General features: G+C 39.1%; 2 protein-coding genes across 4 annotated transcripts in view; one reads left to right on the forward strand and one right to left on the reverse strand.

Moving 5' to 3' along the window:
- myo6b (myosin VIb) overlaps positions 1-4,764 on the reverse strand; it is a 46,403-nt gene extending 41,639 nt beyond the window's left edge. For both annotated transcript variants that reach the window (XM_058090718.1, XM_058090717.1), the window contains exons 1-2: positions 4,562-4,764; positions 1,927-2,073 (exon numbers count right to left, since the gene is read on the reverse strand). In XM_058090718.1, the coding sequence (XP_057946701.1) occupies positions 1,927-2,043 (117 nt within the window). In that variant the 5' untranslated portion in view covers positions 2,044-2,073; positions 4,562-4,764. The remainder of the gene's footprint in view (positions 1-1,926; positions 2,074-4,561) is intronic.
- colec11 (collectin sub-family member 11) lies at positions 4,137-9,092 on the forward strand. Of its 2 annotated transcripts, none has more exons than XM_058090719.1 (8): positions 4,137-4,200; positions 6,153-6,309; positions 6,645-6,799; positions 6,867-6,938; positions 7,306-7,377; positions 8,013-8,066; positions 8,143-8,238; positions 8,380-9,092. In XM_058090719.1, exons 3-8 carry the CDS (start codon positions 6,661-6,663, stop codon positions 8,769-8,771), a joined length of 825 nt encoding a protein of 274 aa, XP_057946702.1. In that variant the 5' UTR covers positions 4,137-4,200; positions 6,153-6,309; positions 6,645-6,660; the 3' UTR covers positions 8,772-9,092. The 2 variants fall into 2 exon arrangements, with proteins under 2 accessions (XP_057946702.1, XP_057946704.1); XM_058090721.1 differs by lacking the exon at positions 4,137-4,200 and adding an exon at positions 4,417-4,463.
- Positions 9,093-27,732: the final 18,640 nt, after the last annotated feature.

The raw sequence follows: 27,732 nt of genomic DNA on the forward strand, positions 1-27,732 counted from the left end.
GTGGCCAAGGTGGCAACACTTTTATGGGGGCTCCTCTCCCCTTCTTTATGCACAGATGGAGGCGGGGCAAGAGCCCTGCTCAGGAGAGCATGATTGCTGTATAAAACATTTTCCTTTTTAATACGCATCCCCGTTGAGTATATGACATCATCCATGCTTTAGTTTCACAAACAAACTAGAAGCATAAACAGAATCTGCTTTGTGTGCTCTTGGCACTATCTTGCCTCAAATCGGACACAATAACAACTGCATGACAGATGTCGAAGCAATAAAATTGACAAAGAAGCGGCAGCCAGGCTGAGGGTTGTGTACTGAGCGGAGCTGCTAATGAGCTCAGCACTGCAATAAAAAACAAAACCAAAAAAACACTCAATGGGCCTTTCATTCCCCTCATTGAATGACACAGAGTTAGGATAAACTGATGCTGAAGTTCATGGCCATTGGAATGCATTTCACTGTCATGCTCATTAGAGAAAAAATATAAAAAAAATATGCTCAGTAATTAAGAAGCATTCAGTGGGAACCCATCCATCCGTTTTCTATTACACTTATCCTCACAAAGGTCACAGGGGTGAGAGGTGAGAGGTACACCCTGGTCTGAACTCCAATAAATTGCAGGGCACACTCATTCACACTCACATTCATATCTATGGACAATTTACAGTCACCAATTAATGAAACATGCATGTTTTTGGAATGTGGGAGGAAACTGGGGTACTCAGAGAAAACCCTCACACAGGGGAGAACATGCAAACTCCACACAGAGATGCCCAATGGCAATTCAAACCCAAATCTTCCAGATCTCCTGACTGTGTGGCCAACATCCTCACCACTAGGTCACTGTGCAGTCCCTCAGTGATGAAAGATTACAGCCATATAGATGGGAACACTTAAAACTGAATTATACTCCTGCCCCATGTGATGCCGGCTGGCTTTGCCCTCTCCAAACCTTCCAGTGTAACTTGACAAAAAAAAAAAAAATGTTCGCAAATATGAACACCAATGTAACACTGTAGCATCTGGATAGAGTCACACAAAGCCTCTTTTTAAGTTTAACTGTCCACCTTAATGCCAACAGTAGGGCTCAGTTTCAACGCAGTAGGCAGCTATACACGTCTCACTCGCTGCACTCGCAATGACAACACTTTCACAATAACATTCACAGAGTGGTGTGTTCATGAACACCAGTGTTACAACAGCAACAGGTAGTTTTATGTGAATGTCACTGGTCGCCATTGGTTATTACTACAACAGAAGCTCGCCAATCAAAGAGAAAAGGGAGTTGTGATTGTTCACTGTCAGAAGAACACTACCCCTAGTGTTTTGGTGCATAATTGCACATCAGGGGTTTGTCACTGATTGAAGTGCTGTAAATGGATCAGTTTGCCCTCAAAGGGCTTTCATAGAGACTTCGCTGTAGCATAACTCAGCTTTTAGAATAAAAAAAACAAATGCTGCAACTGTATATGTTTGCTGTAAACATCAGAGACACACCAAGGTGTAACAGGTGGCCTTTATGTCCTAATGAGCAGCTCTTCTGTAGGCAACACTACCAATACACCTGCTGCCTCTGCCTTTATTTATTCATGCCTCTCAACATCGGCTCTCTCATGTTTCAGACATTACACACTGTTTTGTTGATGTTGACAAAAGCTTAGGGATATGCACAGAATATTACTATATATGCACATAGCAGCAAGTTGTGCATTGAGTATTTAACATGTTGAATTCAAAATTTTGAGAAGATCAAATTAAGTTTAACTGTAAATTGTATACAATATTACATTTTAGGTTCATCCTGAAATCCCTAACTTCTTGTGAGTATTGTTTCTGTAAGTGTGTGGTGTTTATTTTAATTAGTAAACATTTGAATGACTTCACAGTGACTTCTGTAAACACCTCACTGGTTTTTGTGCAATGACCCACCTTGCCCTTCTGGCCTAATGGTTCTATGGTGAGCGTGTCGGCTCCAATGTCGACGATGGTGCCCAGCTGGAACCCATCTGTGGGGTGGGGGGCCCACACTGGCTTCCCATCCTCCATGGTTTAGCCCCGGTCAGCACGGCTTTGCAACTGATCACAAAGAAAGCAAAAATAACATGATTATTTTGAATGTAGTTCTGTTTTGCTTCCCCTTTCACTCTCTGGCTTCATCATGACTAATACTGTTAAATACTGATAAAAAAGTAAAATAAAATTCCAGCATCATCAGTGCAAATGATTTTAATATTAGATGATCCCGAATATGTATGTGTGCATGACACACATAGAAGTCCGACGTACAAGAAAAGAGAATTTACCCTGGAGGTTGAATTGAGTTGAGCTCAGAATAGCACTAGAATAGTACACATAGTTAAAATCAGGTGTTTACAAAAGTCTCACAGCACCATCAGTGTGAAAGCATTAGGCTACATCAATGTCATTAACAGCTCTCTGAAGTTAATCCCAAAACAGCCACATCACTGGTTATAGCTGACGTGATGCTGGAGTATCCAATTAGGTTAGGGATTGGATTGTGGTCAAATGTCAGAGGCGATAGGAGCTGGAAAGTGCTGGAGTATCCTTCAAACTGAAGTTCATTGGGTTAGCTGACTCAGCAGGTTCAATCGACCAAGTAATAGGGAGCGTAATGATAGTAACTTGCAGTCTACTGCACATACCTGTATTTGTTTTGCCTTTTCTTTAGAACATACCCTGAATGATAGTAGCTAGGTAACTGGAGTCTGCTCCAATAAAAATAAAATAAAATTCTTGTGGGGTAAATTAGTAATATTCATCCAATTACTAAAAAAAACACACACAAAATAACAGCATTTCCCCACTAAACCGGTTTTCATACCACCCCAGTACATACAGTATATGGTGTTGGATTTGCGCTGCCGTTGATATGTTCAGGTCAGAATAAAGTTCTAAAAGTGTGTCAGACTCTGTGTGACTACGTCACTATTGCTATTGAATGCTGAATGCTATTGAATGCTATTGTGCTTCAATCTGCAGTCATAACAGAGAGCTGTGATTTGACATGATGCACATGCATAAAAAAATGTAAACATAACTAATTAAGTAAATTAGTTACCATTATTACTACGCTATTTTTAACAGTCTAGATTAATAACACAAAAATACTGTGGGCAATTACAGACAGTAACAGAAGCATCTAAAGAAAAAAGGCATATGTGGTATTTGAAAGGCCTTTATTTGTACAAATGTTTGTGTCAAGCTTAACTTGTTACAAAGGGAAAATAAATAGCCCAGCTTAGCCATTTAATTGTCTTAATGCTTGGTTCCTACTAACAATGCATAACCGAGGTGGAAATGATTGTTCCCTACTTTAGAGTTCTGGTGATGTTTGCGTGAAAACAATGGAATATTTTCAGTATCAGAGCATAGAATACCTGTTTACAACCTTCTAAAAATGTTTTTGAACTAACAACACACTTTTTAATTTATTTTTTTTAATTAAGAGCCCTCTAGAAATTAAGTAACTCCCCATAGTAACTTTTACACATGTTCACACACTATTAGTTAATATATTTTTGAATAAACGTGAAGCCGTAAAGTTTGAAGCACAAAGTGGCAAGGGTACATGATTGCTCCTGATTCAAAGTACTAGACCATGCTTTTTGTACTTTGAAAAATACTAAAAGTAAACAACCACCAACTATTTTGTAGTCAAAATAGGTGTGTCCCAATGACATGCATCTTTAATTAGCTATATTAACTAGTTTTCTGGCGTTATAATGCACAGAAAGGGGAAAGAAATATGTGTTCATGTTTCACAGAAGGTTTGCGAATGAAAAATGAGGTTTAAGGAGGTGCATCATCCTGAATGTGCTTGTGGCATCGTCAGTGTTCTACACAAAACTGTTGCCAATCCTCATGAGTAATGTTGATTCTGGAGCCTAAATCCTATTAGTATCTGACCCTAATCCAGACAATGGAGGCGAGAGCCTTTGCGGGGGAAGTCTAAATCTGACAAATTTAAAAAGAAGACAGTGTTTATTTGCGGAAATGCAAATCAGTGGGCTATCACCGGCCCTTTTATACAGAGTGGGAACTGAAAGCATACCATCATAAGAATGGACACAGGAACAGTGCAACACACTCTCATGTTTCCTGCCTCTTTTTCCTGTTCCCTGCCAGGCAAAACCGCATGGAAAATGCATCAGATTTAACAGGCAGTTACGCACCAGTTCAGAGGTGTGTATTCTTCAAAAAAGATGGCACTTTGTAACCATAATGTATTATGCTGATACAAAAGTGATGATGGGAATGTAAAAGACAAATTATAAATAAAGTTATAGTCATATAATCCAAAGCGATCAAAAGCTTTCTCGGCACCCTGTTTCGACATCAGCACTCAAAATCTATAGTTGCACCCCTGCCTTGTTGTGACGTCATCTGGTTTCGAACTAGCAGTTCTTGGAAACATGGCAAATAACAACACCGTCTATCCTAGGCTTGTAAGTAATGAAACTCCCTTTATTAATTTAATTAAGTTAACTATAGACAATAACAGAACAAACAAAATACATCCATTGAAGATACAAGTGTAGCCTACCTGTTGCTATAGATATCTGCCAAAATGGTAAAGAAGTTCGTTCGGGATACTTTCGCCGCTTATCCTTCAAATAATATAATTAAAGTTTTAAGTTCCCTCATTCGCATATGTGACAGCCGCAAACAGTTGTGGTGTTTCTGTCCGAGTCCACCAGGACGAGGGCTGACCTGACATCTCAATGGATGTCAGGACAGATCTTCTCGCCCCGGTGAGCGTGGGTGACGTCACACAATGGCTGAAGCCCTGAAGGTGCGTTTAAGTGCAGCTCGAAATTTCTTGTTACAGGAAGTTACGTTTACGACAACAAAATATCATTTTTGAGGATATTATTTAAAATAAAACAAATTGGATACTTTTTAATTTATAGCAGTTTATACAGTAGCCCTTCATGTTTTTTTATATATTCCCAAAAAAACTCCACTCCACTTTTTAGCTAAACAATGCAAGAAGTATTTACACACATGCATTTCTTCATCATTTCTACATTTAAAAACACTATAACGGAATACATAGCCCATAAAAACATAAAACTCATAAAATAAGCTGGTCTGTATGTCATACATTTTGCGAGGACAGAGCTTCTACTTCATTGGACAACAAATCTCACACTATAAACACCAGGATGTCCTCTTCACGACACATGTTTTTGGTTGAAATGTTTGTCCCTTACACAGGCCAAAAGGTCTAAAAGATATTCGACTTAGGACACATGTAAACACAATTGCAAAGAAAAGACTGCCTAAGGTGCCTTGAGAATCATGAATACTTTATAGGCAGGTAATGTAAAACTTTTTAAAGGATTTTTTTTAAGGTGACACCCAATCCACCTTTGAAAGCCACTGCTAGGTTTGTGTATCAAATTTGGAAATGTGATACTCTAGTTTTACACTCGATCTCATTACTGCCACTGGGACAACAGCATGACAACAGCATCGACTTCACATTTTGGTTTGTATGCTGTTTTAAAGTCCATAAAATATAATTACAACATAATTGACGTCACAATATTTTGTGTGATAAATGTATGCAAATTGAAATGCCATAGTCAATAATATATTGATGGAAATATATTATCATGTGTTATCATTATAATCAAAGAGTATTTGTGATATGTAGCATATCTAATCATATGATACATGGTCTTTCAAGAGGTTTTGGTTTATTTCTAACTTGATCCACCCGCTTTACTTGGACAATACCTCCATCAAGTGGACAAACTCAGTGAGAGAGAACTACAATCTGTCCAAATAAGTGCAAGTAACTATTAAAATAACTTAATTTTCTATAAATTTTCTAAAAATATCTTTAGCTCCTGTTTTGGCTAACAAATCCTGAAATAATATGCAATAGATCTATTGATACATTGTACAAATGGGTCTAGTCCTATCTAATGTGTAATATATTCAGCTGCTGTTTTGGGTAACAAATCTATACTTACCATATTAAACTACAGCACATCCCAGTGTTACTTAAAACATTGCAAAATGCGCATTTCAGTCAGAAAAAAAATGTGCATTTCTACTTGTGTATCTATCGGTCACCTCCCCCCACACCCCCACTCCGACTCTTTTTCTTCTTGTCAATCACTCAGCAACTTTCCCAGCCAATTATCTTCAAGGCCCCCACGCTATCTGTGTTTATGAATGTCCAAGCCCCAGCATTCTTTGGTGCTTGTGAAGGAACGCGAGTTTCATTTCAAGCCGACCATTTTCTGCCAAGCTGCCCCTACCTTCTACTTCAAAATCCAGGTGAGCCATGCTGGATTTAAAATGCTCAATACCTGATGCTTGTGCATGAGTAGTTTTAACAATGATGATAAGTAATATTATTTCTATATATGTCATTGAGTCCTGATATTTGTTAAGGAATGCCAGCTAATGTGTATTTGAGTATTTAGAGCACTGATATTATTATTCATTTTGAAGCAAGTGAATATACATATACATAAATATTGCTGTTTTTGCAAAGACAGATCTACAGTGATTGCATCAAATGTATTGACAGTGTAGATTTATGAACATCAGCATGAATTCTTGAATAATGTACAGTATATATACATTCTTAACCCCTTTCATCTGCACAGCAACAGTACCAGTAGAATGATGAAAGGACAGATGCACAACATGCAATCGGTCCTCCTCATGTGTGTGCTGACTGTATTGACATTGCATACATCAGATGGACAGCACTTGACAGATGAGACCTGTACTGTCCAGATTCTTGTCCCAGGACTCAAAGGTATGATTTCAACAAAAAATTGACACACAAACGGAACAAGCTGATTTTATTTATTTATTTTTATAAGGTGAACCAGGGGAGAAAGGACCAAAGGGAGCCCCGGGAAGACCGGGGAGAGTAGGCCCTCCAGGGGAAACTGGTATAATTCTATCTTTATTAAAAATACACTGTGTACATTTTGTTGTGGAATGCAATATATGGTTACACTAAAATAACTAGGGTAAAGATCACATTTCTTGGGCCAATACTGTGTCGTCACTTCTGAGCTAATCAGCGCTGGCCTAGTGTTTATACTAGCCTGAGAGGTTGGATGAGAAATGACTTGTAGCATCCAAAGCAGTAGACATGTGTTTACTGAAGGCCTTAATGAGAAGTGGAGAGTGTGCAACCTCTTTACACACATTGATTCTGTGGTAGGTATATATTTTGTTGGACAAAATGTCTATTTCAGTTGCTTAATGAGCTACATATTGTGTCATAAATACTCTATCATGCACACCTTCCAGGTCAACCTGGACTTCAAGGACAGAAAGGCATTATGGGACGTTATGGAAAGGTGGGCCCAAGTGGAATGAAAGGTAAGTGACTTGTGTTATTTTTTTTGTAATATATGCTTAAAACACAAATCATTCAACCCATTTGATTATATTTCGAGCCATTAAATACACCTGCATTGTTTTCAGCAGCATTATACTTTTTTCCCTATTCAAAATGTATAGCGATGACCTATATAATGACCCATAAATCTAGTTACAATGTTGTATTCTCGTGTTAAACGATGCCAAAGTTTCAGATAATGAGGTTTGCACATTTGGAAATGAGCCCTAAAAGAAGTGTGGGATGCCTCAAAACGCTTGTGGCTCAAAAGGCGTGGTAAAACTGCCCCTTTGTGATGTCACAGAGGGGTGGACTTCCTTATATGGGCGTGGCTGTAAGCCAGCGAAGCTCTCTGCCCTCCCCCAAGCTCTACTTCCCCAAGCTCTGCTCCTCTGTTTACTTGCTAGCACTGGCTCGTATGGGAGTTCCTGACTTTTTTTTTTTTTTTTTACCAGCTAAAGAAATGCGTTTTAATCTTAAACGCCATTTCACACTGGACTGTTTTGTGAACATGGGCCAGTATGCAACTGGACTAGCTAACAATATTTGAGAAGCACTGCCTAAGGCATTACAATTTGGAAGTTTCAGTCAACTTGGAATAACAATTTTTTCCCAGGTGTAAAAGGAGACATGGGGGATCCTGGACCAAAAGGCCCAGATGGAGAGCCAGGTGACATATATTAACTTAACTATCATATTCAGCTTATAACACACATGACTTTAATGACGACTACTGGGCTCGTTAGGCGTCCCATGTGAGTGCTCACCTATAAGAAAAATGATTGGAGAAATGGACAACATTGTGGCCCAACTATCCTCTGAACTGAAATTCATCAAAAATGGTAAGAATTTATTTTCTTCTTATGTGTGTGTGTGTGTCCTACAAGCTTCCTTTCATGCTTCCCTTGTCACCCTCAAAGACCTGCAATGTGAATTTAATAGAAATCCAAGTGCTCATTTTCCAGCATTGCCCTCCCCTGCAGCTGTCGCTGGCATAAAGGAGACAGACAGTAAGGTCTATCTGTTGGTGAAGGAGGAGAAACGATACACTGATGCTGAGCTCTACTGCCAGGCGAGGGGAGGGCACCTGGCCATGCCCAAAGATGAGGGAGCCAACTCGGCTCTCGCGGGGTACATTACAGGGATGGGTCTGGACAGAGTCTACGTTGGCATTCATGACCTGGACGTGGAAGGGATTTTCATTTATGTGGACCGCTCTCCCATGTCCATTTTCAGCAAATGGGGAAAAGGGGAGCCCAGTAATGCTTACGATGATGAGGACTGTGTTGAGATGGTGGCCTCGGGCGACTGGACAGATGTAGCGTGCCATGTTACAAAGTATTTTGTATGTGAATTTGACAAGGACACTGTCTGAGTTCCGATAATACTGGCTAAGATGGACGAGACCAGATTTGAAAAATAAATATCACTTGATAATGAGAATCCCATTGTAAATGCCATAACAGACATGAGAAGTTTGTCACAGGTCTGTGATCTATTTGTGGTTTTGTATGGCGGTGAGAAGGGGGGGGTGCATAATGCCATGACGCATAATTCCAGCCAGAATTAAAATTTACAAAAACTATGACAAAAAAAGCGGCTAATCTAACTGTGGCCATCCAAATTTATTCATAAATAAATAGATGTATGGTATGGGAAACACTGCTATGTAAAGTATATGAGTTTAGATAAGACAATGAAAGTTAGCTATTGCTTGGATCTATTGCTTGTCATTTTATCATAAGAAAAATCCAGGGTGAAACTGTCACTATCAAAAAAAACTTTTTTAACTGTACAACAAATGTTTCACATAACAGTATCAGCTGCTTGTATAAAACAAATTGACAAGGAATCAAGTTCACTTACACACATACACAGTACACATATACAGTAGATGATTAATAAACAATACATATAGTAGCAACTTTTCATCAATCCATGTTCATTTCAGACTTAATATGATGTACTGATGTACTTAAACCCTGCCCATTTCAGTTTAACAACACTTATGGTCCACGCCACTCCCCTTTTTGAGAAAAATTACACCCATGTCCGGTTTATGCCCCACCCATTTTGAGTACAGATACAGATATATATACAGATTTAGATGCATGAATGGATACAGATACAAATAGTGGCGTACTTGCTCATCCCAAGTTTATAGTGTGTAGAAAATGCTTAAAACGAGAATTTGAAAGCTTTTTAGCAAATCAATTGAAAATGTCCTTTTCAAGCCTTGTATCAATTTAAATAAATAATCACTTAAAATGCAAATCAATCTGGATTATTGACATATTAAAACTATGCACAAAACAATCATAATAATATTTTCAATTCTAATGATACACAATTCTTTGCACGGGATCTGCAGAGTGACAAAAACAAAGCATATTGGATTAGGGTTCTGCCTTACAAACTGTTATTGGCTTGTGTGATTTACAATAATTAATAGTAACAAGTCATTGATGCAACTCTGGTTGCTGCTGCTGTTTTATTTATGTATTTATTTATTATTTTTATTTTAGGGTGGATCTCCCAGTTGAGATGTTGTATTCTACTGACCCCTCTAAGAAAAAACCATCTGAATATGCATGATGCAGTCCTAATAAAGCACAGCAGCAGTCCCTTAAGAAATGAATAATTAATGCTGAAGATGAATTATGCATTTAATTGACCAAGAACTGTCTGATACAAACTAATTAGGGGGCATTGTTTGTACAATCTCCTGTTACCTTTGTCGGAAATTCTATGCGCATCACTCGGATACCGTGGCTTGCAAAAGGAGATTAGTACAATGTTTAACTGCTTTTTGTAGAATAGTCAAAAATGTTAAAAAATGTGATGCATCACATCAACTCTTCAGCAACCTTCCCTGTGCACTTCCCTTTTATGCTAGCATCCATCACATGACATCAAAGTTAAGGTGAGTACAATATGGATTGTTTTAAGTTTTATGCAGAAGCTCAATAAAATGACAGCAACATATGGAACAGTTCTTTAATACTAAATCCAGTGTTTGGTCCAATAGTTATTGTTAAATGTACAGCATTTAGAGCCATTTAGACATAAAATAACAACCCTATAGCCATCTTTACACATGTATTACCCAGTATAGTCGATAAAATAACAGGCATTTAATACATACATAACACTTGTGCTTGTGTGTGTTGCTGTAAATTTGTTCTGGTGCTAGGTGAGCCGAGCGGGATGTAGAGGGAAGGGGTGTCAGGGGTTCAGAGTTGAGTTTTAATTCGCCATGGGTTATGGCGGCAATGCAGCTTGTGTAGAGATTGTAATATATCGTGCCTGTTAAAACAATGTCATATTGGTATTCATTCATTCATTTTCTACTGCTTTTTCCTCATGAGGGTCGCGGGGGTGCTGGAGCCTATCCCAGCTGTCTTCGGGCGAGAGGCGGGGTACACCATGGACTGGTCGCCAGCCAATCACAGGGCACATATAGACAAACAACCATTCACACTCACATTCATACCTATGGACAATTTGGAGTCGCCAATTAACCTAGTATATTTTTTGGAATGTGGGAGGAAACCGGAGTACCCAGAGAAAGTCATATTGGTATGTGTTTATATATTAATTTGGTACTGTATTTCCAATTTTCCAATTCCTAAATTTTCCAATTCCCAATTTTTGAGTGTTAAGTGCTGTGTGATGAGTGTAGCGTTGTTTGGAAGATGACACTGTGAGTCAAACTGTTGGATTGAGTAATGACCTGGGGGGGGCTTCACCCCCTCGTGACAGCTCTCTTACTTTCCTTCTTTCCCTCTGTTCCAGTTTCCATGCCCTTATTTTGGTAACCACTTCCTTTGTTGTTCCCTTCAGTTTTCCTTGCTCCTGCTCGTTTCATGCACCTGCTTCTAGTTTCATTATCCCTATTTAGTTCAGGTGCGTGCTCTTTCTGTTGTGGCTTCATTGCGAATTGTCTTTGGTTTGTAGTGGCTGTTGTGTTTTCCTGTTGCTGCCATATTTGCATTAAACAACCTTTTATTTGCACTTTTGGTCCTGCTCTCTGCATCCTGGGGTCGTATCGCAACACCGCCAAGTGCGATCGTGACAGACCTCCTGCATTTTCCAGTGAGTTGTCTCTTCATAGCTAATGATTGGCACCTGTCAAATAAAGAGCTGCCTGGTCCTCACGGACTCATGTGTGCCACATTATGCCATGGACACATATGGTTTATACAGAGTTGCAGCTTACATACCATAATTGAAGGTTAATACATACAAAAAGTGCCCCAATATATATAAATACTCCTAGACGTCATCCTGATTAAGCAGTATCAAAATGCTTTGACTCTGTTATCACTTCACAAATGGAGGAGAGTTTGCTAACATTCTAGTGACACCATGCAAACATGTTGCAGCAACATCCCGCCAGTGTGATATGTGACACGCATGTCTAGTTTGCACCCCCAGCATTTTTCAATTAACATTTCCCACGTGTGCGGACATATTGTGGGGGTGCAATCGGTTATGAAACAGCACTATCATCCATCACTGTCAGCAGGAGGCACTGAGTTACCGTTGCGTTCCACTTTGATGGGTAATCCCCACAGACTGAGGCAGGTTGGCCCACTTGATCAAGTGAAGCGGGTGCCTTGTGCACAGATCATTTGCACGAAGAGGAGGACTTCTCAGAGTGAGAAACTAAAAGAAATATTCATACCAGAACTGGGGACAATTCATATTGTGATTAAATAGACAGTGAAATGCATTGAGATGAGGATCCAATCACATATGGCGAAGATGAGAACATGCACATTCAGCAATTTGAGGCGCAGCTGAGGAAGCGATGTGTCTGACGTGTGATGGTTCTAACCATGAAAGATGACAACATTGTGGCACATGACATTTTTTTCACATGGAGAAAAATGAGCCATGTATCAGATGGCGCCTGTTTTGTTCACATGCATGGAACCTGCACAGTCTAGCACCTCAAAAGTGGTATGATTTGGAAGTCAACTCAAACTTTCTGAACCATGAAGTCAAACAGCCTCCTAATAGCTTTTTCTTTGGCTTTTGAGTGTTTTTGATACAATCACAGAAATGTAATAGTATTGAAATTTACAGCCACAGAGCAAAGGGTTTGGTTACTCAATACAATATAAGCATAAATACTAAAATAATATATATCATAACACTTTAATAACTGTAGAAATACATATAAAACATTTATTTAAAAAAGTGTATAGTATTTGACACACTTAAAAGCCTTTAATTTAATCAACCATTGATGGTGCGACTTATAATCTGGTGCGCTTATGTTTGCACTGAGTTCCAAAATCTGTAAAAATGTTGATGGAAGAGTGGTTGACATGACCCAAGTTCAATTCCACCCTAGGCCATCTCTGTGTGGAGTTTGCATGTTCTCCCCGTGCATGCGTGGGTTTTCTCCGGGTACTCCAGTTTCCTCCCACATTCCAAAAACATGCTAGGTTAATTGGCGATTCCAAATTGTCCATAGGTATGAATGTGAGTATGAATGGTTGTTTGTCTAAATGTGCCCTGTGATTGGCTGGCGACCAGTCCAGGGTGTACCCTGCCTCTCGCCCGAAGACAGCTGGGATAGGCTCCAGCACCCCTTGCGACCCTCGTGAGGACAAGCAGTAGAAAATGAATGAAGTTGTTGTGCTACTTCGGTAAGCTCTCCGCTTGATTGGACCATTGTCCATATTTCACGCTGACACAGGGATGTAATACGTAAGCTGACAGCTAGAAACCAACCAGAGAACATTATGTGATACCTACAGTATGTATGCTTAACCTCCGACAGACCTCCGGTAAGTATACTACCTATATGCTGCAAAACAACATTGCTCCCATCAATCGGCTACTGTGACAAACCAAGTGAAGCAAATTAATTTGGAGCTTGCCATCATTCCAGGATGATTAATAAAATATTTCCAACCGTTGGACATTGGTGTAATCAGGGCGTTCAAAGTGAAGTGGCGATGGATGAACGCCAGCGACCACACAAGCGAGTTATGCCACCATATGTGAATGGATTGTGGATACTAGTTATCTAGTTATCTGCTTTAGCTATGAGCTTTGGCGAAAGCCGGCATCATTGCTGAACAACCACCTGACAACGAGACTGACTCTAGCAATGATGAGAGGGAATCTGGCATTTTTGATGGCAAAATTGCCTAGCTATTCATTACAGTTACAGAAGATGATGTCTTCGATGGATTTGTGGGATAACATTAATAAAAAATATGTTTGTTCAATAGTAACTAAACTCACAGTTTTGGTTCCGTTGCCCTTTTTGTTTTTGTTGTGTAATACGGTGAGCCTTATGTGTGGGTTAAGTACAGAATTTACTCTACGCCTTTTAATCCAGTGTGCTTAAGGTGCGGAAAATACAGTCCATGAGTGAAGAAGAAAAGTGTGATGAAAACCATAGAATCAGATTCTGAATTTATTATGACATAGAAAAGGATTCAATATATATATAGTACATTCTAAGTGCAAAATAATTACATTTGAAGAATTCATAATGAGAATTTATTACAATTCCCTTATCTTATGTTTCCCGCATCTCGACAATATTTAGGGATAATTTGCACTTTGTAAGGAAAGCCTTCGGTAACTGAAAACTCACTATATTATAATGTAATGGAAATTATATTTGTATTTAATAATAGCATATTTATTATTATAGTATTGAATAATATTTAGTCAGTTTTGTAATAATAATATTATATATAAAATTATATATTGACTGTGAATACCATAATTGTAATACATTATCATAATACTTATTTTTAATGAAGTACTACCCTTTTTAGAATAAGTAAGTGTCCTAAAGAGTTTTTTTTGTTTTTTTTAATAATACAGATCATGACAAACAAATGGAAATAAAACTTGCTATTTCCTGCATGACCACCAAGTGGAGACATAGACAGTGTTATGTCAGCGTTAGGCCTCCACCAAGCTTGTCTGAGCATGAGTCATCCACCAGACATGATGGTGCCACATTTGAATCCTCCTCTCCTCTTCATCTGATCTCCTATGATCTGATCGCTTAACAAGACCCTTTGCGAAGGCTAAAAGATCCGGCCAGCGCCGTCTCAGTCTGTCACCTGTTAAGACGTACTGATTTCACGTACATTTAACAGGGTCGTCCCTGTCATTAATTTCGGTTTGACCTCACAAAGCAATGGCCGTCTGGTTTGCAAAACCCATAAAAAGATGCTTTAAACGTGCCCATAGAGGTTGTATAAAATGTAACCTTGCCTGCGGTGTGTGTGTGTGTGGGGGGGGGGGACTGCGCTGGAATTGGACATCTGCTGCTGAGCCTTCACTGACTACTCTGTGCAATAATGACATCATCCTGCACACTGTGTTCCTGTTGAGCTTCCATGCTGAGCTAGCTGTTCCCTTCACGTTTAAATTAAGGATGTTTTGATCAAGCGTTTTTGCTCCAGCGGTTATCTTTTATCTAAAAGAAGAAGTACACTGCTGAGCTAAACCATTGTGATAAAGCAGGTGCATCGCTCACTGCTGCAGTTACAGCAGAAAAGTCCACTCTTCAGTTTAAAACTGAAATCAAGTCTAATCCTTCAGTGTGGTCTTTGGCAGAGAGTCGGCCTGCCATCCGGTCATTAAGAGGATTGGGGTTTATTAATAACGGCGGAAAAGTTCATGATATGTTATTACTAAACAGTGAAAAGTGGCGGCTTCAACACTTTGCTGATTAAAAAGAGGTACACTTGAAGTTGAATGATGATGCACCATAAGTTGCAGAGCAGGTTGTTAGAATGAAGATTGGCTCACCAAATCATTCTTCATAATCACACAGCAGTTCTTATTTGTTACTAGGACAGGAAGAAAATGCAGACTAGGAGTTGCAAAGGATAAATAGAATAAAGACTGAAAAAAACAACACTGATTAATGACTGCTGTGTCTTTGGATCAAAGATGGTGGTTTCATGTGATTACTGGGTTGGTTTAATTGTGTGAATAAGTTCATAGCTGGTAAATATATGAGTTAAAAATGTATGGTAAAAATGTTTTTAAAGCTGTGGGTAAAAAGTTAATTGTTTCAGTGGCCTGTGATAGCAGGGATAGGCTCCAGCATGCCAGCGACCCTCGTGAGGATAAGTGGTATTGAAAATGGATGGATGTTTCAGTGGCAGCAAGAGTGAGTGCTCCTCTCGCCATTAGATAATCGTTCACGTTTGCCTTAAACTCTAGGTGAAGCGGAATGTCGGAAAAGATATCTGAAAAAGCTCATCAACACCCTGTATTGGCTGTAAAACATTTGTGGTTTGTGAGTATGTTAAGTATGTGTACACATCACTTAAAATAATTAATCTTAAATGTTCCTGAATTATTTCCTTTAATATGTTTGTAAATATGTTGGTGTGCTGTTAGCTGTTGGTAATGTATCACTTGTGTTTTGGTAGCTACTAGTGTTTAGCATATCCAGGGCGGATTTATTTACCATTAGGCAAATGCCCCGAGATTTCCAGAGGCCCCCAAACGCCTCATAAAATCTCCCTTATTGATTTTTTCCCTTTTATTTAATGCATATGCATTGTTTTAGCCTTAATTCACATGTTAAAACTGCTAGAATAACCCAAGGAATCGTTTCACCCCTATATTTGCTTGACAGATTTATTCGATTTTTTTGCCTTCTGAGTCACTAGCTCCCCTGCTACTGAATCAAAAACATGAAAAAAATAAAATTAAAAACAATAATTCTCTGTGCTCTCATTCCAATCCATTGGGTTTTTTCTCCCTTCGCTTTCAATGCCTTATTGCCTGCGTTTCCATTTATTTTCTATACCACTTATCTTCACTTGGGTCATGGGAGTATGCTGGGGTCTATCCCAGCTGACTTCAGGGGGAGAGGCGGGGTACACTCTGGACTGATTGCCAGCCAATTGCAGCGCACATAGAGAATAACAACCATACACACTCACATTCATACCTATGGACAATTTAGAGTGGCCAATTAACCTAGCATGTTTTTGGAATGTGGGGGGAAACCGAAGTACCTGAGAAAACGTGGAGATTCGAACGTGTGTGGCCAACATGCTAACCACTCTCCACCGTGCGAACATAAACAATATATGGATATAAGGATATCAATATGAACAACACAACAGGAAATATTTGTGAAACTAAAAAAAGAAGAACTAAATAATACCAATTTCATCAGTATTGCTCTAATACTTTATATTGATACTATCATTAGCTAGACGCTCCCAACCTTAATAGCAGCAGCAGTAGTAGTAGAACCCTATGGGAAAGTACACCTCCTGCTGCTGCCAGTGTGTTTACTCCCCGAGGAGTACGGGGGCCAAGGAGGGGCTCCCGCTGATACCGCAGCTTGCATGCAAGTTGGAAGCTGGTGGGTCCACTAGTTCTGGACCTCTGTTGCCCCCCTCAGGATATCATATCACAGTGTCCTCTTGTTGACTCCTCTTCTGTGACGCTTGAGAGGACCAGAGATTACTCAGTCCTTTCCTACAGCACTTTTTCTCACTCATACTCGGAGGGCGCTTCCTGATACACACCGCCCGACTCTCCCACGGGATACTGTACAGTAGATGTGGATGACCTCAGCTTTTCCACTGCTTGTGTTTCCAATGTGTACGGCACCGTCACAATCATACTGTTCTGTGGTGCCGGTTAAACTTTGATTTGGTCGACTTTTAAAACAAAATAGACCACTGAGTTCTTGTCAAACACACGGAATATAGAAGATGGAAGGTAATCCTTTGATGCTGTCTGTAATTCGGTTGACTCAGATACTGTATGTTCGTATAATTCGTATAATTATAATTAACTTTGAGGTATTTGTAGTCATATGCAACAAATAGTACTATTTTTGAGGTATCTGACTTTTTTACATCTATAGTAATCCCTTGTTTATTGCAGTTAATTGATCAAATAGATTCCTTTTTTATAAATAGGATATTTTCATAGGTAGACCATAGAAAACCTGTTTATGACAGTTTTCAACATTAGTAGATCCCTCTAGACATGAAATAACACCCTTACGATCCCCTTTAGTCTCATATTACCCCATATAGTAGGCATAATAGGAGTAAATAAGCCATTTAAGGTATAAATAAGACTTTTCCAGTACTAGAGGAGCTGAGTGACACACAGGTAGTGATGTATGGGTTTGAATTGGCCAGGGTTATCAATTTGTGTTTTCAATGTACAGGAATTCTTAGTAGACATTATCGTGCCTCTAAACCTGCAATAAAAGCCTTTTGTTCCACTGAGTCTGGTGCTTGGTTGTCTCATCGAACATTAGCGACACAGAGTGGCCAGTGTAGGGTACTACATTTCATATCATTGTCACGACTTACATATGCAAACCCACAGGTGGTGCCAAAAGAATTTCTACCCATGCGAGTCAGAGGGTTTCTTCCTGTCACTCTCAAAACAGTGTGGTGTTAATTTTAAGTCATCAGCCATCAGCAAGAGGAAATCTGATATATTTTCCATTATTTATTCTACTATCTGTTATTATTTCACTAATATTAAAAGGGTCGTCTTATATTTGGATCAAAATGGAACTTTATGACAACTTTCCCTGAGTGGCAGCATCTCCATTTAAGTGTGTTGATTTAAATAACATCGATTTACATCTCCATATTGGGATGGAAACATGGAAAGCAATGTTTTTTTGCTGCCTAAATGCATTTGGATTCCACTCATGAATTGAGCTTATGAAATTGAATGAGGAAGCTATACTGTGCCACTTGCTCGTCTCCTCTTTCATCTCTTCTGCTTGTGGACACAGCCGAGCATGTGAACTCTATTTCAACCCATCCTTTTTTTTTGTTGAACCAGGCAAACTTCACTCCCTTTTTCTTATACACCACACCCCCTGCTTCGCCAGCGGCTGCATAGAATTCAAAAGAATATCAACAGACTGTGCATTAAAGAGTGCAAACAAGTGAGTACTGACAACAATTCCCCCAGACTCCATGTTAGTGAGCTTGCAAACACCACAAGTGCAGTCTGGTGGAAGCTTGCACAATCACACCTCGCCCCCTGGAGCCAACCCAGGGATCAGAGACAGGCTGCCGCAAGAAAACATTAATTCTGTGTGTGTCTCTTATTGTATGGAAGACAGCTCACCTTTCTACTTGCAAGAAAGTATGAGGATGGAAGCATTAATTCTAATGTGCACCACTGAGCATCACTGTTGTCCAAAACCTCCATATTCCCATAAACCTTGATTGGATTTTCATTGTCTGTTCTACCTTGATAAATAAGACAAATGCAGTTGGAAGTTCACATCTGCCTCCTCCCCTTCCCTTCCTTTCCATTACATCAATCAATGATTTGTTTTCCACCCTAGTCTATGATTGATAGGTTGTGCACATGCATAGGATGTATTGGAAGCAGATGAGTTCGATACAGTAGTACTGAGTTAACAGGGGAGCTACAACCAAATGGAGGTAAATTTAGAAATGTTGTGTTCTTGTTCTTCAATGTTTCTTTTTCTGTCTTCACTTCAGAGAACGACTCTAAATTGTCCATAGGTATGAATATGAGTGTGAATTATTTGTATGTGCCATGTGATTGACTGGCGACCAGTCCAGGGTGTATTCCGCCTCTCGTCTAAAGTCGGCAAGGATAGGTTCCAGCACACCCTTACAAAAAGAAAATGTATTTATCAATATATTACTTTAAATATATTGTATTATATTATAATATATTATTGCAATATATTGGAAAAAAACATATATTGCAATATATTAGAAAATATAAACATACGATCCCATATATGGAAATATATTTCCTAATACATAGCATTATATTTGCCAATATACTGCAATATTTTTTTTCCCTAAGGGCACCCCAGCGAGCCTAGTGAGGACAAGCGGCACAGATGGAGCAAAAAACAAAAAACAAACAACAAAAAGACAAGAAGTAAACCACATTTGCCAATGTAAGCTACTCGTAACTCAGATGGACTGGTTGCCAGCCAATCACAGGGCACATATAGAAAAACAACCATTCACACTCTCATTCATACTTATGGACAATTTGGAGTCGCCAAAGGGATATGCTGGAGCCTATCCCAACTGACTGTGGGCAGGAGGCGGGGTACACCCCAGACTGGATGCCAACCCGGGCACATATAGACAAACAACCTTTTACACTCACAATGAATGAATCTCATTTAAATAATCTTATTTAGCCAAAAAAATGAAGGTTTGAATATTAGACACACCTACAAGATGAACATACATCAAAACTCCCTTTGTAAAGCATGCTTGAGTGTACATTCTATATGGAAGACACAGCTCTTATGTGGGTCACATTTGTTTTTTCAGAACCAATATTTAAGGTCCTGTCAGTTCCCTTGTATACCAGTACACTTTAAAGCCACCCGCTGGCTGGAGCGGAAACACAAGTTGTTTTGGTGAATATTAAACAGAACAAGACTTCAAACACCGTGAAGCAGGCTTAAATCATAAATGAACTCAATCAGGCCATTTTGTTGAATATTTATCCGGAATGGCTTGTTAGCGTGTGGAGGAAAAAACAAAACACGCTCATTTTGTTCTGATGTGGGAATCAAAACTGTAATAAATTAAGAACCAGGGTCGTAAAAATATCAAATCAGGAGGCATCGATTGGGCTGAACAGCCAGTTTAATATTCATATACGCCATATTATTGATAGTTTGTAATTGTGTACAAAGGCTTGCTTGAGTCAGCTAATTGGTAGTTGTTGTTTTATGGGGGTTTGTTTCACCATCTGTGTACAATGATACAATGCAAACACAAGAACACAACTGGATAGGAACTATTTTGAAAGTTGCATTTAAGCTGATATTCTTTTTTTTGATAATGTGGTTACTGATGCTTAAAAATGGCCTGTATAATTAATAGTTTCTCGGGCATCTCTGTGTGGAGTTTGCATGTTCTCCCCGTGTGTGATTTCTCCGGGTACTCCAGTTTCCTCCCACATTCCAATTAATGTGGGAGACTTAATTGGCGACTCCAAATTGTCCGTAGGTATGAATGTGAGTGTGAATGGTTGTTTGTCTATATGTACCCTGTGATTGGCTGGCGACCAGTGCAGGGTGTACCCCGCCTCTTGCCCAAAGACAGCTGGGATAGGCTCCAGCACCCCTGCGACCCTTGTGAGGATAAGCAGTAGAAAATGAATGAATTAATATTATATGATGCCTAATTAACTGCTGTTGGTGACCTGATGTTTTTGTTTTGTTTTTTTTTATTAATACCACAAGTTTTAAATCATAATATAGTGAAAAACCAACAAAACAAGATGAACTTGTCATTTTTGTAAAATAGTTTGAGGGAAAAGTTATAATATTATGACAATAAAGTAGAAAAATTATGGAAATATAGTCATAATACTGTGAAAAGTATTCCAAAAACTATACAAAAAAACAGAAAAAAAGCAATGTTCATATGAATAATATGCTTTTTCACCCGTATTACAGAGCTGGGATGGAGTTTTTTCTTATTATATTATATTATATTATATTATATTATATTATATTATATTATATTATATTATATTATATTATATTATATTATATTATATTATATTATATTATATTATATTATATTATATTATTATAAATATTTAATAAGTTCTTAGCACATCTATATGTATTGGTGGACAAAATATCAAAGTGGCCCGTCCAGTTTTGAGACAACAGCTTATCTCCAATAGTTCTAAATAGAAATTTTATGGCACGAAATGGGAACATTTGTTTCAACAAATATTCGAGGTACAGTACCTTGGCTTTTATTATTAATTTGTTAAATAAATACACATTAAATAATTGCAAATGATGAATAGATGGAACTCATTGACGGGAAATTCCCATCCTATGTGGTGACATAGAATTCAATAGTGTTTCTCACCTTCTTGCTGGCATTTGCAACTTTGTTTGTCCCTACGGCAGGTTATGTAGTCGTCACACTCAATAGAAAAATGCACAGACAGTGATTCAGCAATGAATAGAAGCTTCGATTGGGACTACTGTACTGTTACTGTACTGTTGTACTACTGAAATCCGTGTGCCAAAACCATTAATGAAATTTTTTGATGAAAACCACGGTTTGACCGTATTTATTTAATCAGTTTTCCCCCCTTCTGATTAAACTAAACATGAATCATTTCTGTACAATGTTCTCATATACTGATGAAACCACCAGGCACCAGGCCATTTAAATGAAATGACTTGAGGCTATTGAATTAGATTCATGTTCAATCGTGTGTTTCATTATTCAAGTGCAGACAAAAAGGAGGGTGTTTATCCCAAACGCAGTTTGACGTTGCTGGATGAGCTGTACCCCTGCATCTACAACCAGCTGTCACTGTCGAGTGCTAACCTCAGAGTGGAAGTTCACCTGGTTGACCATATTAGTGGTAAACCTTGGCTTTTCGTGGACCCCTTTTTTGTCCTCTGAATAAATATAGTAAGTTGACATGAGCATTGATCTCTGGTGAAGTTAAGGGAAAAAGGGCGGGGACAGCAGTGAGGTCCGTAAGGGATGGAAGGGGGGGGGGGGGGGGGGGGGGGTTCTGGTTGAATGAGGCGGAGGTTGCCAGCCGATGAGGGAATTGTGATTAATCACTTTTCTCAGAGGGCAGCATGTTGAGTGAACATAACAAAAGAAGTGGTGTTGCAGGAGAACCCCCCCCCCCCCCGTCGCCCCGCCGCTTGAACGTGCACCCGCCCACTGATCTGGTGAAAGAGCTTTAGATTAAACAACTTTAACATGGGGCAGCATGTGATGGAGATGTGTTTGGCATCACCCTGCCTGCCAGCCAGGATTCTGGGTTTTAATGCTCTCACTGTGCTCCAGGTATTGAGTTAGGGATGGCCGATAATATTGGGCTACTGATAATATCGGCTTAGAAATATAATATCGCCATCGACATCGGTGTTGGATATGACAACAGGACAAAAATGCTGTATAAATGAACATTTTAATTCAGTTACAGTACTAGCCAACCTCCTTTGTGCTTTCCATGGACTCTTGTGTCCCTGGCTGCTCTGACCGAAGTCAGCTAGCATCTTATGTTAGCCTCTGGGACGCTAGCTCTTGGTCATTCAGTGAAGCACAAATTTGAAGGCCTTGACGTTTTTTCCAACTTGTCGACAGTACCGAATCTCCACTTCCTTGCTTCCTTGGGTCGACAAGGAATCAAAAAAATTACCTCATCAAATCACATGTAAGCATGTAAACAAACGTTGTTGGCTAGCAAGTTGGCTTGCACCTTCCATACATCTATTTTGCAGATATGTCACCTATTGTCACTAATAGGAATATAACAAAAAATAAGCACGGTAAAATCTGCCGATGTGTGAGTGGGTTCAATTAGGAGAATCTATAGGGATGACATCTCGAGTCATACGATGCTTTGAATGTTAAGTCCAACTTTAAGCCTTTCAAACTCATTGATTGGAGCTTCAGGACAAGATAAAAGGTACGTAGGATATAAAATCACTTTAATGTCTATCTGTAGATGAAATGTCATTCAAATCTGATGGTGTGAAATATGTTAATTTTGGCCCGGAATTACTGTATACATACAATTTGGAGTGTGATGTAGAAACCAACACAGCGTGCCGCTGGCCACCCTTGGCCATGTGGTGGCCAGGGGTGGCCGTGACCACCCTACTGTTTATTATTAGACCAGCCTTGTTTTTTAAATTACTTGTTAATTTGAATGGATGGTACCATGACTAGTGCGTTACCTAAAGAACAAACACCACAACATGGAACACCTAAAAGCAATGTTTTTTGCAGTACAATGCTATTGATGTAAATGAGTGAGTGAGTGAACGAATATTAGTATTATTCGCTAGCAGTAACACTAATACAGTACTAGTCGCTAGTTGGCTCATAGCTTGCCGATGTGGTGAGACGAGATGTCACTACTCAAATAATGTAGTTCTTTGATGTAACAATGTTAACAACAATAATAACAATGCCGCTGTAGCTTGGTTAATATGCAGGTCTCATCATGTATATGGAGTGTTGTTGGCACTTTTTGGAGGTTTTTCCAGAAGGCTGTATCAGTACGTCCCATTATGTGGAAGTGTAAAACAAAGTTAAGCATTTTATTGAGATGTCATGCATGATGTTTTGTGCTACGGTACTGTGGGTCCCAATTGTACGGCCACAGAAACATTCACATTGACATGTTCCACTGTATGGGTGCACATAACATACTTAATGCTACCCTGCTGTATTCTGTTCTGCTAAAATAGTTGTTAAAGTCACCAAGGCACAGCGTCATGACGTAAACAGTAAACAGTTCCTCTCTATAGCTACACTATGTCCTAAGAGTGTACTGCATCATGTTTTAAAAACACTTAAAAGTGCATGTTTATGATTACACAAGGCCATTCTAACTGTGTGTAATATGTAATTGAAGTGTGTACTTTGGTGTTTTTGCACATTCACAGTGATAAACTGTGCCCCCCCCCCCCCCCCGTACAGATGCATCTGCATGGATCTGTGCCTCCTTGAAATTGCACTCATTTAAATACATTTATTTTTCTCTGATAATCCTCGAGGGACAGCAATATGTGTGGGAACCGGCGCACACAACAGTTGGCCGATATTACCATTCGTGGCAATTTCATTCTGCTTTGAAATGAGAAGATATTGAGTCTTATTTAAGCAATCAATAACCTTGAACATTCCGTTTTAATGAAAACTATAATTCCAGCCGGTGGCAATTACACCGTGGGGGAGTGTTTTGGTGTGGCGATGATTTTGCTGCTGTATGCACTTTTGTAATAAAGATATTCTTATCGGGATAATTATTGACTTCTAGGGGGTTGTTATGACCCTAGCTAAGGACCCCATCAATATCTTCATTCATTACTTATTACTTTAAGTCCTCCATGAATGTTGCTGATTCAGATGGGCCATGGAATAATAACATACTGTACATTTCAGGTTATCATCTTGACAGCTGTTCTTTAATTTACCGAGAAAACACTGTAATTGCATATTGCACATTGAAGAACAACTGTAAATGAGCATGATTTAGACCGATATTGTTTATATACTGTATAACGTATATAAACTATTTCCCACAGGGAATAATGGAAAATTAATTATTTGTCATTTATTCTTTATGAACTGTACAGGCATGTTTAAGATCACTTTTTAGAGCAAGTGCCACTTACGATGCAAGTGTAGAAAGAAGTTAGCCGCACAATAAAAGTTAAAAACCTCTACAATGACATCTACATGAACATGCAGAAGTACACTTTATGCATCATAAAGCATCTTTTAACTTCCTTACAAGTGTAAAATAAGGAAATCTGTATGTACTACTTGGGAGGCACGTCACTTCACATGAAGACGACACTGCAAATTTGATGATTATTTATGTTCAACCAACTTGCATATTTTAAGTAATACAGTGGAATCTTGGTTAGCGTCATTAATCCGTTGTAGAAGGTCTGACTCTAACAGCAATGTACGCTTCCAGAGACTCTTATTTTTCCCATAAGGGATCATGTAAACCCAATTACTGGTAATCCATTCCAGAAAGCCAAAAGGGGTAACACAAAACACATGTTTATAGTTTTACAATCATAGTTTTACATGCAGAAGACAAGTCTAAATGCATATAAATTACGAATGAAAGGTATAATTGAACATTTTAATCTGGACAGGCAAGTTACTCAATACCACACAAAACAACACAAAATAACGTAACACATTAACAGTTATTCAGTTATTCACAATAATACAAAGAACAACCAGGGGGAGGTTGAATGGGCTAAATGAACTAAACAAACCAACAAGCAAGTTACTGGTAAGCAAGTTCACTAAGCTCCCGATCTCATTCCACATCGCTGAATCCACTGAATTTTTCATTCTCTGTGTCACTAGCCGAGATCGCCACTCAATGGTAATGTTCACTCCTTAGTTTATGTCAGTATGTCAGTATGAATTAACATTTTAAAAGCTGTTAAATTATATATATTTTGTATACACATGCTACACCTGACTACTAAAACTATGAAATATGGCATCCGAAAAATACGGCAATAGAGTCAATACTTGTTTATCACGGTTATTTGTTTCTAGAGCTGACCGTGAATTTCTGCAAAGCTGCATTCAATATTAATAAATGAAATGAAATGATTTATGAAATGAATATTTTAATGTTCTTAGTTAGGGTATAGGAAACCTGTTTGTGACTTTGTAAATATAATTTATTTGTCATGATCCGCTGCAGGCCACTCCTGCACACACCTGAGTTCAATCAGCCATCCTACTACTTAAGCCCTGCTCACAGCTGCACTAATCGCCAGATTGTCCCTCAAGCTTCCACAGTCCTTGTCAGCTGCCCGTCTTCGGCCACGCGCATGCACCCCCTTTTTCATTGCTTTCTGGCTTTTATTTTTGTATAGTGAGTACTTGCCCGTCGGTTTATGCTATTGTGTTTTTGCACACTGACCTTTTGTCAGTGGTGTTTTTTATTACACATCCCAGTTTTTTACCTGTACGCCTTTTGCTGCAGTGTTAGTTTTGTTGTCGACCATAGTGCTTAGCCTTTGTCGCCACCTTTGTTTTGTACTTTTGCCTGTATGGACACTCTTGGTTGAATAAACATTTTTTGTTCACGTCCTGCCTCTGCATCTCGAGTTCCAGACCAGTTCACCAGTTCCTGACATTTGTACCATTGTTGGAGCCCTGTACACACAAAATAGCACCCCCATAATCACCTTTACAGTCCTATTAGTAGCGGGCATTGCATCCTGTTACACGTGTTACCACTCGCAACGGCTCCGCAATTTTTGGGAAATTTGTCGCACATAGAGGAAGAGAGGTTGCAAGTGTGTCGTACATATAGAGCAATAGATTTATATAGATTTGTGACACCCACATGTAATTTCCCAGAAAATAAATTGCATCCCAATTATCTTCCTAAAAGGGGCCATGTGCGTCTTTCTTGCAATTTTCCCAATCTATCTAGCTATCTATCTACATAGAAGCAGGTATGTTGGGATGTTTTCAAAACATTGCACAGGCTACAGGATCACCGCAGGTACACAAGAGACAGCCTCTGCTTTAAACACAGCATGCTACTGAGCTAACTAGTTAGCCTCCAATCAATTAATTCTAAACATACGAGTGAACTTAAGTGAGAGTACTACTTTCACATGGAATGGAGGATATATATTTTTTCTATACATTATGTCAAACTTGCCCCCCAAAAATTGGGACCCAAAATCAAGCAAAATTGTTTGAAAAATATGGCCGCCATCAAAGAAAACGCCTATGCACATGGATTTGACACAGTTGTATACAGTTTTAGTAATGGTGTATACAAATCCAACTATTCATGCCTTTTCTCCTCTTATTTCACCCCCTTTGAGGCCAAACAGACCGTGGCTGTCTCCTTGGTCGGCGGCGTCATCATTTAGAAGGCTGTGAATAATAATGAGGGATAACTGCAGTGCCATGACTCATACTTTGACCTGAGACGGACGAAAAACACATTCCCTGCATACAGCCTAGGGTAGATATTGATGATCTGATCCAATTACGTGATTACATTTTCAGCCAATGCTTTTAAATGATTCATTGTGTTTAATTCGCAACTGTATGCACAGACAGTGGATTGTATTCTGTGTGTGTGTTTGTGTGTGATATTGACCTGTGTGCTGGTGGCCAAATAAAGAATAATGCAATTCAGCATCTCTGCCAAGTGGAGATGTCCACTGGGAGGGAATCTGGGTGGATGCCTGACGCACATTCATCAAAGCTTTTCTTATAATCACTTGACCGACTTTTGTTGGACTTTCTGAAGGCTTTCTCTGTTAAGGAGCTGATTGATTTGGTGACCAGGGGGTAGGCGCTGTGTGTGTGTGTGTTTTTTTCGTCCACGTCACCCACTTGGAGAAAATGTATCAGGGCAGACTTAAAACAACCATCATTTGTTTTGATTTAACAATATCGGCTGATTTATCAAGCAGTCAGCTAAGCATTTTTTCTTAATTAATATTGTTAGAAATGCCAATTTGACCGGAGCGCTTTGATCAATCATCTCCCTTTCCTTAAGAATTTTGTGATAAAAAATCGAACGGCTATCGACCGTGCCATTGATCCCCCCGTTCCCTCTCCAATCCATTTGTCTTTGAGTGCAAAGCTTATGTTGGCCATTTCAAAGGCCTTCGTCTCCCCCATGCAAGGTCAACTATAATGAAGCAGAGACAATGTCACTTGCATTGCTACTTCCCAGACAGCACCAGACTGGGCTTTTAAAGGACAGACTGCATTATACCATTCAATGACTGTTCATTAGACAGTGTA

The sequence above is a fragment of the Doryrhamphus excisus genome, chromosome 13 (assembly GCF_030265055.1).
Source record: "Doryrhamphus excisus isolate RoL2022-K1 chromosome 13, RoL_Dexc_1.0, whole genome shotgun sequence".
Lineage (NCBI taxonomy): Eukaryota > Metazoa > Chordata > Actinopteri > Syngnathiformes > Syngnathidae > Doryrhamphus > Doryrhamphus excisus.